This window comes from Lipotes vexillifer, unplaced genomic scaffold (assembly GCF_000442215.2).
Source record: "Lipotes vexillifer unplaced genomic scaffold, Lipotes_vexillifer_v1.1 scaffold1129, whole genome shotgun sequence".
Taxonomy (NCBI): domain Eukaryota; kingdom Metazoa; phylum Chordata; class Mammalia; order Artiodactyla; family Lipotidae; genus Lipotes; species Lipotes vexillifer.
In genome coordinates this window covers 3,923,477-3,939,213 of record NW_006789022.1, presented here as the reverse complement: position 1 = coordinate 3,939,213, position 15,737 = coordinate 3,923,477, and the positions used below count along the sequence as shown (strand labels likewise).

The window sequence follows — 15,737 nt, the reverse complement described above, 5'->3', positions numbered from 1 at the left end:
CAGCAGGAAGTGGCCAGAGAGAGTTCATCGCCCCTTCTCCTCACAAAAGGGCTTCCTGAATGCCTGCGAGGGAATTAGGCAGTTAGGTAGATATGAGTAGGGTATTCAATAAGGCCAAGGAATTGGCCCTACACATAAAGAGAAGGGGGAGTGTGGTGCTCCAAGGACAATGGTGCTTCACGGACAAAGGATGACCCTGCCTGAAAAAGTTTCAGAGGTATACCTACTGGACTCTTAATCGCCCTCCCCACCATGTTGAGATGGTTTTGAAATCCCTGAGCCCACCTGGGTGATGCCCATCTGGGCAATGGGACCTGTCCCAAATAAAGAAAGGCATATGCCCTGTCCTACTCCCACTATACAGAAGGAAGGTAGGTGTGCCTCGATCAATCAGTAAATGAAAATTTCACCTTGGACCATTCCTTTGTTTTCTGGCTATAAAAACTGATCAATAACACATGTGCAGGCTCGACTCTCCCAGACTACTAGGAACTCGGGCCACTGTTCTGGCAGCAACCCTCTCCTCTAACAAATTCTGTCTTCTTTACTTTCTGCTTTATGTCTGGAAATTCTTCTCCAACCCGCATTCATACCTTGACACTTTCTCCACTCCAACATGTAGACTCTTTGAGATTAATCTCCAGCCATAGTTGACTCATCCAGGCGTGGGTACTTGATCCAAGAAGGGCGTGCCAGTCAGAGTTCTTCCTTCTGTGTCTGAGTTTATACCTCGAGAGATTAGTAGGCCTACCTTCCAACGCAGCAAGCCGTAAGACCTAAGACTCGGTAGTTTTCAGCTGTCTCTCCACCAGACCCTCGTTTGCAAGGAGAGAGAAAGAAATGACATCAAGGAGGAACAGAGGAGGGAGAGACCTGGCAGCCTTCAAGTTTCTGCATCTGCTGGTTCCTGAGCCCCTCCATCCCCACCTTCCTGTGTTCAGATTGTCCCACCTTTCCTTGAACTTACTGATTTTTTAAAAATAAATGTATTTATTTATTTTTATTTTTGGCTGCGTTGGGTCTTCGTAGCTGTGAGCAGGCTTTCTCTAGTTGTGGCGAGTGGGTGCTACTCTTTGTTGCGGTGCGCAGGCTTCTCATTGTGGTGTCTTCTCTTGTTGCGGAGCATGGGCTCTAGGCACGCAGGCTTCAGTAGTTGGGGCAAGTGGGCTCGATAGTTGTGGCTCGTGGGCTTTAGAGCGCAGGCTCGGCAGTTGTGGTGCACTGGCTTAGTTGCTCCGCCATATGTGGGGTCCTCCCGGACCAGGGCTCGAACCCGTGTCCCCTGCGCTGCAGGCGGATTCTTAACCACTGCGCCACCAGGGAAGTCCCTCCTTGAGTTTAGTGAGGCAACAAACTCCTCCTTTTTTTCTGAGCCAATTTGCGTTTTGTCCCGTGCAACCAGTAAGGCTTCCATGCCATTCTTCCTCCGTGGGAAGTGTGGACGCCCTACATCAAGGACAGCCCTACATCGAGGACACAGGACAAAAACTCGGGAATTAACCAAGCCCCCATAGCAACTGTTGCCATGCGCGCTCCTAATCTAAACCAGACAGCCCCCCCCTCCCCCATTCCATATTATATTAGGCAAAATAATCACCATGTCATAACTTGGTAGCATCCTGACCAATCACCTAATGCCATCCTGCCAGAAGGAATTTCTTTGTCTTGAGGCTATAAAAGTTGGCTACTAGCCCACAAGGGGGGTCGGGCTCTCCCTGGTCTATCAGGAAGTCGCCCGCTGTATTTGCAGCGCCCCTCACTCTGCTCTTTGTTCTCAATAAACTCACTCTTTTCTAAACTACTTTGTGTCTCGAAATTCTTCTTCCAGCCCGTGCACGGACCACAACACTTTTGATACCCCCATCTTTATTTCCTGTTATTTATAACATCACTGAACAATTAATCCTATGAGGTCCTGTATCGTTTCCATGGTACCTCTCCCAAATCGGCTGTGAGATTCCTGAGTTCAGGGCAAGAACCAAGTCCTGGAGTCCCCACTCCCATGCCCCCCCACCGCCACCCCCGCTTCCCTCCACCATGGCGCCTAACACAGGAAAGCACATCAGAGGTTCCACAATTCTTTTCTAAGATCCACTGATTACAGGCCTTGGGCCCGCCGGAGGCCGGCTTCTTCCCCCAGGGAGGCTGCAGAAGGGCGCCAATGTGGATAGCACGGGCAATGTGGATATACTGGAGTCCGGATTCCAGCGGCTTAGGGGAGGGCGTCACCTAACCAGGCCAGTCCCAGGGTGGAACTCGCCAGCCCGGCGGCTCGGCGCCGCCTGCGCGCCCGCGAGCAGGGCCCTGGGCCGGTCCCCACCGCAGAGCGCGCGGAGCGGCTGGGTCCTCTACGTGCCGGCATCAGGTGCAAACCCGGGAGCGCGGGCCGTGGGTGTGCGCGTAAGCGCCCGGAAAGCGCGGAACTCAGGCGCCGCCCCAGCTCGGCCGCCCAGCTACCCTGGGATATCCTTGGGTCCCCCCCTCCAACCCCCCAGCTCGAGCGGCGGAGGGAGGAGTTCGGACACGTAACCGACCTCCAGGCCCCTCTCGACTCCGCGTGGGGGGGGGGGCAGGCGGGGGAGCCGGGGACCGCTGTTCCAGCCCGCTGGCCTTCGAAAGATCCTCCTGGGCCAATGGCAGGCGGGGCGACGCGCCCGGATTGGTGCAGGCGCTCTGCTGATCACTGTGGAAACCCAGGCGGAGGGGAACGCGGGAGGATGCGAAGCCCCGGACGGGGGGAGCCAGCGGGGCGGGAAGAGGAGGCTTCGAGGCCCTGAGCTACCGAGGAGTTTTTACAGGAGGCAAAAGTCCACTGCGGGCTGGCGGGCGGAGGGAGGGGCGGAAGGAGGGGGCCGCTTGGGGGCACTGGGAAGCCTGGAGGGAAGGCAAGGATACTCCGGAGCGAAGGCGAGGCGGCTGGGGGAGGGGGCGCGGTGGGGGGAGGAGTAGGAGAAGACAAAAGCCGAAAGCGAGGAGGGCCCGGGCCGCACGCACCGCAGTGCACGGGGCAACCCTGTCGGCAGGCAGCATGGGGAAGGGGGGGAACCAGGGCGAGGGGGCCACCGAGCGCGAGGCGCCGATGCCTACCTTCTGCTGGGAGGAGATTCAGAAGCACAACCTGCGCACGGACCAGTGGCTCGTCATCGACCGCAAGGTCTACAACATCACCGAATGGTCACACCGGCACCCGGGGGGCCACCGGGTCATCGGGCACTACGCAGGGGAAGATGCTACGGTAAGGGTCTGGGGCCTCTCCCGCCACCTTTCTCTGCTGCAGGAGGGAATCAGGAGTCTTGGGTCCCAGGGCGCCAAACAAGACCTCCAGCGCTGAGTGGAGCTTGGGGCGTCCTGGAGGGAAGGAAAGAGTCTACTGCGCTCATCCCCCGCCCCGAATCCTCGTCCTCTGGGACAGCTGGGCCAACGTGCTGTGGGGGTCGGATTTCGGAGCCCAAGAGGCAGATTCGAGCGGTGGAGAACCATGCAGGATCTACCGCGCGCACTGGGATCCTTGCGTCCGTTCCTTCCTCAGAGTTCGGCCGGAGCCTGGGACTCCCCAGAGAGGGCGCCGGGGCCCTGGAGCCTTGACGCCCCCAGCGTGGAAGATGGCCGCCCCTGGGCCCCGCGGAGAGCAGCGGGAGAGGAGCCAGGTGTGGGACTCCGCGCGCGTCCCCCACTCGCCAGCCAGACTAGGGGGCGGGGAAGGAAAGCTCGTCCCCGGCCAGGGCTCGCCGCTGCTGGAATTCCAGTCTCAGAAGGTCCGCAATGGCTGCCGCGGAGACACCGCCTGGTAGCTCCTGTTCTCACGCTCTCAGAGACTACCAGGACCCCCTACCCCCGCCCGCCCCCCCCCCCCCCCCAGCGGGGCCGCCAAAAAAGCCTCTCGGGCTTGTCAGTGCCGGTTGGCACCGATCCATTTTGCGGGAATCTCTCCTCTTTGCCCTCCACACTCCTGTTGTGCTCTCCTCTGCGGCTCCGAAGCTTCCCCCTCCGCCACCCGCAGTCTCCGCCACGAAGGGGCTTCCTAGTGTGTGGAAACCTTTCCTCCTTCACAGCTCCCTGGAATGCCCTCCCTCATCTTGCCCTCGGAAAGGTAGTGGGACTCTGGGATCTTCCTGGAGCCGGGGCTGTCCATCTTACCCTCACCTTTGCGCACCAAACCTGCAGCTCTGCGATGACACAGCACCCCACCACGCCCCCTACCCCCCAGCCCCAAATCCTTGCTTATTCTTCGGGTGCAGCTGGATCTGCTCCCCCCACCCCCACCCCATGGACTCGAAGAACAGAGGCCGGGAGGGAGGGAAGGGGCCACTCTTGGTGGCAGTGAGCTGGAAGCAGAGCAGGTCTGGTGGCATGGAGAATTGGGGAAAGGTGACTAGGGAGAGATGGGCTTGACATAGCTCATTCCACCTGGAGGTCTGGCATGCTGACCTGTTTGGGCTTTTGCTGGGCAAGCTGTATGGCGCCGTCAGTTGGTGGAACTCTAGATCTCCCTACCTCTTCTATCTAATTGGGACAGACAGAGTCAAGTGTTGGGGGGCAGATCAGGCAGCTATAATGTAAGCTGTTGCTTTGCTCGCTGCTTTGGCGAGCAGAGGGTCAGCAATAGCGCCTACAGCTTTGGGCCCGATCCCATTTTACCTGCTTGTGAACTCGCCTTGAGCCCTTGGGGCTGTGATACCGATTGTAACTTAGGTGGGTATAAGATTTTCAAGCACCATCAGTATATTATCTCACTGGGACCTTCCCACAGCCCTGTGAGGAGGTGGGGTAAGAGTGGTTCCCAAGTAAAGACCTGACTCCTGGTTTGAGATCTTTCATAGGTGAATTCTGAAGGTTCCTGTCCTGGTTGAGCCTTCACCAAAATGTTTCCTAGAAGGAAAAGTCAAATCCAATGGATTGGTCTGTTTATTCCGTAGTGTTAAATAAATATATTTTCTTTTGCGGCAAGGCATTTCATAGACTAAGCACTAGATAAATGCAATGGAGTTTTACTGTTACCGAGTCTAAGTTCATATGGCTCATCGCACGACAGGCCAATAGTCGAGAGACGAGTTGCTGGGGCAAAGGAATAACGACTTTATTCGGAAAGCCAGAAAACTGGGAAGATGGTGGGCTCGTGCCCAAAGAACCATCTTGCCTGAGTTAGAATTCAGGCTCCTTTTATACTAAAAGGGGAGGGAGTAAAGTCAAACATTTCCTGTCATCCCCTCAGCCTCTGGAGGGGATGTATGTGTTCATTTCTTCCTCCCTGTAGGGAGGTTATGCTTATGTATAATTTAAGCTTATAGGCAACATCCCTTTAGTGATTAACTTGTAATAGAATGCAAAAGGTTCTTCCTTATTACATTATCAGATAAGTGAGCGTAAGACTGAGGATTATGTAACAGCTAGAATGTAAAGTAAACAAAGAGGAGTTTGGAGGAAAAAATTTTAAATCCGTGCCAGCTCTATTTGGTGTAGCAAGATATAAAGACAATCCCTATGCCCAGAGCTTACTGCCTTCTGAGAGAAAACTTTGAAGGCATGAAATGCACTAATCTAGTTGAATAATGGTGGACTGAGCAACTGAATATTCTCTCTCTCTCTCTCTCTCTCTCTCTCTCTCTCTCTCTCTCTCTCTCTCTCTCTCTCTCCCTCTTTCTCTATTTTCTGGGACCAGGTTGGAAAAAGGCCACAGGAAGTCTGGGGTCTCTGGGCAGGGGACTTGAGAGGGGCAGGAATGGAGAGACTCTGTCTCTTTATTTTTGGGCTGTTGAGCAGGTGGTTTTGCCCTCGGGGCATCGACTTCTTCAGATCTGGGGGAGTGAGTATTTATGGTCATGTGAAGTTTGGGAAGGACTGATCTGCAGATAGAGGTTAGATTCCAGGGAGCCCTTGAATGCACCGTTGTGAGCCAATCTTGATGCAGTAGTATCCTCACCAGAGGCTGACAGTCAAGGAAGCCAGATAATCTGGGGCCTCAATAGGGGATTTTCCTGTTACTGAAGAAAAGACCCCAGAAGTCAGGACGGCCTCCTCCCTAGAAGGATGGCTTAGTGAAGGGTAAGGCCAATTGTCATGTGGTGCTTCTCCCTGCAAGAATAAAAAACGAAACTGAATCTTTACAGCTCACAAAGCACATTTGTACGGATCACCTCACTTAGTGCTTCGATCAGCCCTGTAGGGAGTAGCTCCCTTGGGTTTGAGCACCTTGCTGTCTTCGCAGCACTCTGACCTCAACTCAGGATCTACCAACACAGAGACCTCCCAGCCCCGCTTCCCTTCCCTCCTTCTCTCCTTCCTTCCTATTTACACCTTGGGTTTCTTCCCCTCTGGTCCTCTGGCACTTCCCTGGTCTTTGCCTTGCTGTGGGCAAAGGGAGCCCTCGCCTGGGTCCCAGGGGTGCCTCTCCTGTTTCAGGGCAGAGTCCCACCACTGCAGAACTTTTTTTTCTGTTTTTCAATGGAAATATAGTTAATTTACAATGTTGTGTTAGTTTCAAGTGTATAGCAAAGCGATTCAGTTATATACAGAGTTATAAAAGTTATAAAAGTTCCCCAGAACTTTTCATCTCTAACAAAGACTCATCACACATTTATTCCAGTGTCTCTGTGGTTCCGAGCTGGCCCTGGGCACAAAGGTGAATAACTCACAGATAGTGAGTGCATCTGCTGGATTTGCTTCTCTCCTTTCAAACTGGGACTTGAATCTGGACCCTCTGCCTCTAGGCACCAGCTTCCCCACCTCTGCCCCCCTCGTCTCGGTGACATTTTTTGCCCTGTCTGCATCAGTCGCCTCTTGGAACCCAGGGAGGGCGAGAAGCGATCAGGATTCATTCCATCTTTTAACTTGCTCCTATGCCATTCTTGGGAAAAGGCAACAGGTTGAAAATGGAATGAATCTCTGGCCTCCTTAGGGCAGGAGGGTCGAGGTATTGAGAGGCAGAGGACCTGGGTTCGAGTCCCAGCTTTAGGAATTCTAGGCAAGGCACTTAACCCTGAACTTCACTTTCCAGGTCTAGGAAATGGGAAGGTTATTATCAGGCTCAAATTGGCTGTAGATGAGATCATTCTTTAAACTTCAGAACACTCTGCAGGTGTGAGGGGACATTACCTTGGAACCCTTAGCCTCCTGAGCACATGTGTGCGTGTTCCCAGCACGCACAGTAGGGGCTTCAGTAAACAGGAATAGAACAAGCATGAAGCAGAGGAACCTCGTTGACCTCCTTTTTGCCAAAGGTAAAAGGCATTTACCTGAAATCCCTCCTGTGGTTGTGCCTGGAGGGCAGCCCCACCCCCTCAGCTAGATCTTGGTAGGAGCAGTCGACTTCTTGCTACCTGCAGCCTCCAGAGGACCCCTTACCAAGCGCCAGCATCCCTGGTATCTTTGGCAGCTTATCGAGGTGTGTTTCCTTGCTGTGATCCCTTCATGCCCAGTCTGCCTGTGCCTGGCATCAGCAGGGGCGCTCTCGCCAAGGGTCCTTTGGCCACAGAGCACTACCCCGCCCACCCGCCATCGCTTCTTTCCCTTGGAGGGGACATCCTGCCCACATCTCTCCGCCATGGAAAGGAAGCTAGCATCCCTATTTCCAGCTGAGAACGTAGGGTCCCTCCTCTGCTTCTCCCTGTCTAACCCCGTGCTCCACAGTCTTGGTTCCCAGGGCTGCTGCCGGCAGCATTGTCTGCCCTGAGTTTGCTTCTCCTGCGCTTCCCCAGTCCCTGGCCGTGTGCCCAGATGTGGGAAGCTGGATTAGAGATTCGCCTTGCTCTGCAGAGAAGGTGGACACAGCCAGAAACAAGACGTGACGCCTGATGCTCAGTGCAGGAGGAGCTGTGAGTTCTGTTCAGCGCCTGGGAACCAGGCAGGGAGGATGTCTTCATGCAGAAGGGGCTGGCATGGGAGCCAGGCGATGGCAGAAGCAGGAACTGGTGAAGGTCTTGCATTTGAGAATTTGGGTGTTCTGTCCCTCCATCCTCAGCCTGACCTCCCCAGCACCCAACATGCACACCTACCCTCCTGGGGGTGGATCTGCCCCCGCTGGAACTGTTGGCCACTCCCTCCCCTTTACTTGTGTCCCCGGCGTTCTCCCTGGAATGTCTTTGCCTCCAATCTCCCTGTCGGACAAGGATAGAGCCTGCTTCCAATTCTTGTTCCAAAGTCAGCGTTTGGATTGGGCGTGTCCTGCCTTGTGCCAGCCACAGACACTTAAACTTTTGGGAACCCGCTGCAAGTTTGTGAGGTACATCTGTGACAATTGCAAGGGGGAGACACAAAAAGTGATCAGCTCTCAGGAGGAGGAAGCTTATTTTGATTGAGGCCTTTGTATGAACAGCAGAAAAGTCTAGAGTTAGGCGCACCTGGAGGGTGACCCGTGGGCAAGTAGTTTCACCTCCATCAGCCTCCTTTCTCACCTCTAAAACAGGACCTGCCTCACAGAGTTTGGTAAAGATTCGTGGGTTACGCACACAAAGCCCATGGCTCAGTGGCTGACCTGTGTAATCTCAGCCACTGAGAAGGTGATGATGTTCCAGAAGCACAAGCCGGGTTATGCAAAGTGACCGAAGAGTGGAAAATTTCCTGGGCTGAGAGGGTGCACAGCTGTGGGGTCCCGTGAGCCTCTCTTAGGCATCGTTGTTGGCACTGGGGTTATTGCAACAAACGAGACAGGCTTGGCCCTTTAGTGGAGCTTATATTCTAGTTGGGGAAACAGGCAATAAAGAAGTGAGCACATAATATAGCTTGTGGTTTTGATAACTATTAAAACAAGGTGATGTCCCAGAAAGCGTGAGGCTGGAGGGTGGCTCTTTCAGATAGGGTGGTAGGTTGGGACGAGCCAGCCCCGGGACGCTGAGGGAGCAGGGCTCCAGGCAGAAGGAAGAGCCAGAGGCTCTGGTGTACAAACCAGCTTGGTGGGTTCAAGCATGGATTCCACCAAGTCTGCTCGGAAAGCTTCTGGATCTGCCATGGATAATGAGATAATTGAACAGCGCTCGGCTTTCTAAACCTGCGTGAGGCTTGTGGGGTTGCGGTCCCTGGATCGGGTGAACCTGGATTTGACCCTGACTCTGTCACTTGGGTGTCAGCTTCCTGGGCTCCAGTGCTTTCATCTGTAAAGTGGGGCTTTGAGGCATCAGGGAGGTAACAGAGACAACTTTCCTGGCTCCCCACCTGGCACGTGGCACTTCCTCTCCCTTGGCCTCAGGGAGATGAGGCCACCCCAGAGCCCTTTGGAACTGACCCAGGGGTGGCCTCAGTCAGGACAGGAGTCTGCTCCACCAGGTTCCTCAGCCCAGGAAGAGGTTTGGAGGTGGGACCTGGACCTGGTGGGGGGCAGCGGGCGCCGGAGGAGAGGTGATGCACTTGCAGGCTGTCTGTCTCCCAGTGAAGAGTAGAGATTGTTTCGTTGTTTATTATCAGCCGTCGTTCCTCAGGAAACTGCCTTACCAAGAACGTCCCCTTCATTTCTCAAAAGCCATGGTGTCATGTGAGGTGGACCAAGGAAAGGGCCTTTTTCGGCTCTGACTTTGGAAGGCAGCTGTGCTCACTGCCATACCACCAATGCCTGGGCCCTGACCTTGGAAGTTCCTGGTAGGTCCTTTCCCAGGGCCTTTGAACACTGGAGCTGGGAGGGTCTTCCCTTGCAGAGGAGACGGAGGCTGGGTGGGTGGGGGTGGCAGCTGGCCCAGAGTGGACCCCAGGCTCCTCGCTGCCCGCTCAGGGCCCCTGGAATAGCAGCCCATCTCTCCTCTGGAGATACACTTGCTCTGATCCTCTGCTACCATCCCTTTCTGTTCAGTGAGGGGGGTGCAGACGTTTTTAAAAGACTCTGGGCCCAGTTTTCCTCTGCACAAAGCGTTGCTTTGTAAGTCTGTTCTAGACACAAACAGAACAAAGACCAGGCAAAAGGACTTGATGCCAGGGAATGGGAGAAGACTGGCAATTACCACTGTGAGATACTTTGGCAGGGGGGTGGGGTGGGGGGAGGGGAGGCTGAGCACAATTTTTAAAATAAATTTATTTACTTTATTTTATTTTTGGCTGCGTTGCGTCTTCGTTGCTGCCCACGGGCTTTCTCTAGTTGCGGTGAGCAGGGCCTATTCTTTGTTGCGGTGCGCGGGCTTCTCATTGCGGTGGCTTCTCGTTGCAGAGCACAGGCTCTAGGCGTGTGGGTTTCAGTAGTTGTGGCTCGCGGGCTTAGTTGCTCCTGGCCATGTGGGATCTTCCCGGACCAGGGCTCGAACCCGTGTCCCCTGCATTGTCAGGCGATTCTTAACCACTGCGCCATCAGGGAAGCCCTGAGCACATTTTTATGAGTCGTCAGCATCTTCCTCATTCCTTCCTCTTTTTAAAAAATTTTGAAAATTTCCAAACATACAGAAATGTTGAAAGAATCGAACATCTGTGTATCCTCAACCAGGATTCACTAATCCCAACATTTTGCCACATTTATATTCCTCTTTATGCATATATGCACTTTTGCCAAATCATGAAAATAAATCGCATCATTATTGCCACTTCACCATCTTCTCCTAAGAATAGGGACATTCTCTAACATAATCACAATACCTTAGTTACATTTAAGAAAATTAATAGTGATTCTTTTTTTTAACTTTTATTTATTTTTAAATTTTATTTCTTTCTTTATTTTTGACTGCGTTGGGTCTTCCTTGCTGTGCGTGGGCTTTCTCCAGTTGCGGCAAGCGGGGGCTACTCATCGTTGCGGTGTACGGGCTTCTCATTGCGGGACTTCGGCAGTTGTGGCTCACGGGTTCTAGAGCACAGGCTCAGTAGTTGTGGCACATGGGCTTAGTTGCTGCGTGGCACATGGGGTCTTCCTGGACCAGGGCTCAAACCGTGTCCCCTGCATCGGCAGGCGGATTCTTAACCACTGCGCCACCAGGGAAGTCCCAGTAGTGATTCTTTAATATGATCAGATATCCTGTCCATATCCAAGATCTCTCATTCAACACCAAAATGTCTTGGATAACTGCTGGGTTTCCCGCTCTCCAATGGGAGCCTTTCAAATCAAACATTGCAGTTTTTATAACCTTTTGTTGTATATTTTTCTGTCTCTGTTAATCTAGGACCCCTCCCCCAACACACACACACACACACACACGTGCACCCTCACTTTTTTTCCCACTACATTGATTTTTCTGATTGTTTCTCGTGGTGTCATGCAACTTGTTCCTTTCTCCTAGCAAAGTCTCAATACTTGTTTTTAAAAACCTTGTGTGTGTGTGTGTGTGTGTGTGTGTGTGTGTGTGTGTGTGGTACGCAAGCCTCTCACTGTTGTGGCCTCTCCCGTTGCGGAGCACAGGCTCCGGACGCGCAGGCTCAGCGGTCATGGCTCACGGGCCCAGCCACTCCGCGGCATGTGGGATCTTCCCGGACCGGGGCACGAACCCGTGTCCCCTGCATCGGCAGGCGGACTCTCAACCACTGCGCCACCAGGAAAGCCGTAAAAAACTTTTAAAAATTGAGATATAGTTGACGTACAATATTATGTGTGTTTCACCTTGAAGCTTGGTTTGATGCTGGGCGAACATTGTTTATCACAGCGACATCATATCGTATCCCATGCAGTGGGAGGGGGGGCGGTCTATGGTCAGCACATCTCTAATGGAGATGCTGTATTTGTTTTATCTAATTTACGTAGCATGTATAGGACAAAACTGGAAAACAAAATCCTGAAATATTAGCAATGGTGGTCGCTCCCTGGATGGTACTTATTTTCCTCTTTATTCTGTACATTTTCTAAATTTGCCAAAACTATGCACATTACTTTATAACTGGAAAAAAAAAAGATTAAAAGGCACAATCTTAATTTTAAAAACTTTTTAAAAGCAATACAGCAATGTTAGAGAAAGTTTGGGAAAACTAAGACAAAGCAAGGCATGATGCCACCACCTTAACACATAACAGCTTAGAGTTCTACATAAAAAAGTTTTCATAATCTACACAATTATTTTCATACCTTTTCAAAATATGAAAAAGCTCCCCCCACCCCTCCAGAAATGCATTTTACGGAATTCTGCGTTTGTTTCTGGTTTAACATGAGCTAAGCACATTTTGCACGCCTGCGGTAGGCTCCAGACTTGTTCTTACTGTTGATACGCGGGTGCACCACGTGGCGGGTGGTGCAGTTCGCGGAAACCGGGCAGCCCACGCCGCGGGAGCAGCTGGAAGAGAATCGGGTTCCCGGCTGTGCCCCGCCCGGTGCCCGCGCCGTGTAGCCCTGCAGGGGCGCGTTTTCGTGACTCGCCCACTGCGGGTTTTGTAAATACCCATGGCGAGTTCAGCGGCCCCTCAACAGGTCAGAGCCCGAAGTGACACCTCCACTGGAATTGGGCACTTAGGGACCTGCCAGAACGAGGCTGAGAGAGCATTTGGGGTCGGATGGTTGCAGCCCCGGTCGGTGTCCTGGTGTCCTAGTGGGGACAGAGCTTCTGCTGGTGAGCCCTGTCCCGCCTAGGGCGGAGGCACTGGCCGAGGTCGGGGCCTCCCACTCACCACCTGTCCCCTGCTCCCCAGGATGTCTTCCTGGCCTTCCATCGCAACCTTGATTTCGTGCGCAAGTTCATGAAGCCCCTGCTGATTGGCGAGCTGGCCCCTGAGGAGCCCAGCCAGGACCACAGCAAGAATGTGAGTCGGGCCTCACGAGGAAGAAGGGGAGGGTTCGTGGGGGGAGGGGGTCTCGCCCCAAGAAGGAGAGTGCAGGGCGTGGGGCAAAGGAGCCTTTGTGCCAGTCCAGGGGGAGCCACTGCTCATCACCCAGGGTCAGGGAGGACTCAGAGCCTCCGATGGCCCTGGTGAGCCCCCCTCCTGCTGCCAGTCTGGGCTGGCCCTCACCTTGGAGTAATTCATTCCCAGTCTCTCCACCTCTGGGGCTTCAGCGGTGCCAGGCTGGGCACAGGGTCTTTCCCTCCTGCCCAGCCCCCTGCCCTTGTATCTGGCCTTTCTTCCCCCTCCTGCCCTGCCCCTGCCTCCTAGCTTCCCTCTTTGTCTCAGTGATGCCCTCCTGTCCCCAGAGCCACCCTTGACTCTGCCTCTGTCTCCCTGACCCCACATGCCCAGTGCCCACCCAGCCCTCTCCTGCCTGATAAGAGTGTCCGGAACAACTGGTGCATGACAGGTAGTGGAAAAATAAGCTTTTTAGAAACAAAAAAAAATTGTTGTGAGACTTCTCTGGTGGTGCAGTGGTTAAGACTCCACACACCCAATGCAGGGGGCCCGGGTTCAATCCCTGGTCAGGGAACTAGATCCCGCGTGCTGCGGCGAAGATCCCACACGCAGCCAAATAAATAAATAAATGTTTTTTTAAAAAAAAAGGAAAGAAAACATTTGCTATAAACCTTGTATTTTTAAAAATTGTTGTAAAATAGGTACAACATAAAATTCACCATTTTAACTTTTTTTTTTTTTTTTGGCCACACTGGGCAGCTTGCGGGGATCTGAGTTTTCCAGCCAGCGTTTGAATCCAGGCCCTCCGCAGTGAAAGCGCAGAATCCTAAGCACTAGACTACCAGGGAACTCCCCATTTTAACCAATTTTAAGCGTACAGTTAAGTGGCTTTGAGCACATTCACGTTGTTATGCACCATCACCACCACCCATCTCTAGAACTTTCATCACCCCAAACTGACATTCTGACCCCATTAAACATTAACTACCCATCTGTCCCTCCCCCCAGCTCCTGGTAAACACTATTCTTTCTATTGCCTAGTCTAAGTACCTCATATAAGAGGACTCATAAGTATTTGTCTTTTCGTGTCTGGCTTAATTTCACTCAGCTTAATGTCTTCAGGGTTCGTTCATTAGTAGCATGTGTCAGAATTTTCTTCCTTTTGAAGGCTGTATATTCCACCGTATGTATAAACCACATTTTGTTTAGTCATTCATCCATCAATGGAATTTGGGTTGTTTCCACCTTTTGCCTATTTTGAATAATGCTCCTGTGTAAAATGCAAGCTTTTGAGTTAAGTCCTTTCTCTGCCACTGAACTGGCTGTGGACAAACACATAGTCCCAGGGCTGTGCCAGGCTCAGGCAGGTATGCGGTGACGGCAGCTGTGGCAGTGAGCGGCGGCCGGGCTCCTATGGAGCTTAGGTGTGTCGATTGGTCCCCTCTGGAGCAGCTGGGGGGAGGCTGACTCCTTCCCGGTACTCTGGCTCAACAGTCCCAGATCACTGAGGACTTCCGGGCCCTGAGGAAGACAGCTGAGGACATGAACCTGTTCGAGAGCAGCCACCTGTTCTTCCTTCTCTACCTGGCCCACATCATCGTCATGGAGAGCATCGCCTGGTTCACCATCTTTTACTTTGGCAACGGCTGGATTCCAACCGTCATTACGGCCTTCGTCCTTGCTACCTCTCAGGTGAGGCGTGACACTCTCACCTGTCACTCGAAGCCCCCGCCCCCTGACTCCCCCAGCTGGCAGAGGCCTGGTGCCTGGGTGCCAACGCTGGGAAAGCATCCGTGGCCCTCTCTCCCCAGGCCCAAGCTGGATGGCTGCAACACGATTACGGCCACCTCTCTGTTTACAAGAAGTCCACGTGGAACCACATAGCCCACAAGTTCATGATTGGTCACTTAAAGGTAAATGTCAGCCGCCCTGGGCATCTGTCCTATAGTTAGTGGTTGGTGTAGCACCATCTCACTTTACTCAGACCAGGTCCACTGTCAGGTCAGTGTCCCGGCTGACCTGCAGGACCTGCCAACCCTCCACTTCTCTGAACTTCCAAGCCCTGTCTCCTAACCACACTAGACATGTAAAACCAGTGTCCTAGTTATAAAAACAAGCACATGCTTCTTAGTTGATTATATTTGTTCCTTACCTAAGGACTTACTAATAAATTCCTTTCAGCTTGGGGCCGGTAAATAAGCAGTCTCTCTCTCTCTTTTAAAATTCTTTTATTGAGGTATAGTTGTTTTACAATGTTGTGTTAATTTCTGCTGTACAACAAAGTGATTCAGTTATACGTATATATACATTCTTATATATACATTCTTTTTCATATTCTTTTCCATTATGGGTATTGAATATAGTTCCCTGTGCTACACAGTAGGACTTCGTTGTTTATTCATTGTATATAGAATGGTTTGCATCTGAAGACGCAGTCTCTCTTGATAAATCGGTATATGCTTCCCTCCATCAGGTAATGTTTGCCATCTGATACATTGTGTTTCGCTTTTTTTTCCCCCTTGGATGCCAGGAAACACAAAGCAAAACATGAGACAGCAACTGTCCCTAATCTTCGTCTTCCTTATATGTATCCTCCCCTCCCACTACCTGTCATTTACACTTTTATCTTTAACCGTTCTGTTATAGATGAGTCCTTTATCAGAAGCCATCTCCAGTACGTTTTGGAAGTATATGGGGGCATGAAAAGGGAATATTGTCATCATATAAGTCTTTTTAGATAAGGGAAATCAAACAGTGTACTGATCAGCTGAGCCAAAGGGCAAGAGTTGTTTCAAACTCAGAAGGGAAGGTAGTTCTCTCACCACCCTCCAGATCAGGAGGCAGACCTGCAGTAGCCTTCTAACTCGGCAAGTTTGTAAAAAGGCGAGCTCGGCTTGCCAGCGACCTTGTGCTGCTGTGATAGGCATTATCTCCTTGGTTTTGGGAGTAAGTCCTTGCCAATTCTCACCTGGAAACAGATCTCATCCCCCACCCCAGCCCTGCCTCCACATCATTCAGCTGCTTCCTAAGAAAAGCTGTGTCCCAAAGACCCCCATCCCTCCCCACCCTGGCTT

General features: G+C 52.3%; 1 protein-coding gene across 5 annotated transcripts in view; it reads left to right on the top strand.

Moving 5' to 3' along the window:
- The window catches only part of FADS2 (fatty acid desaturase 2), a 63,590-nt gene that overhangs the window by 26,673 nt on the left and 21,180 nt on the right, over nt 1-15,737 (top strand). The window contains exons 1-5 of one of the 5 annotated variants that reach the window (XM_007462167.1): nt 2,862-2,885; nt 3,056-3,235; nt 12,514-12,624; nt 14,158-14,355; nt 14,475-14,576. In XM_007462167.1, coding sequence (XP_007462229.1) covers nt 3,080-3,235; nt 12,514-12,624; nt 14,158-14,355; nt 14,475-14,576 — 567 coding nt within the window. In that variant the 5' untranslated portion in view covers nt 2,862-2,885; nt 3,056-3,079. Of the gene's footprint in view, nt 1-2,861; nt 2,886-2,999; nt 3,236-12,513; nt 12,625-14,157; nt 14,356-14,474; nt 14,577-15,737 lie in introns of those variants that run through there. The other 4 variants (XR_457060.1, XM_007462166.1, XM_007462168.1 and 1 more) reach the window with 4 other exon arrangements.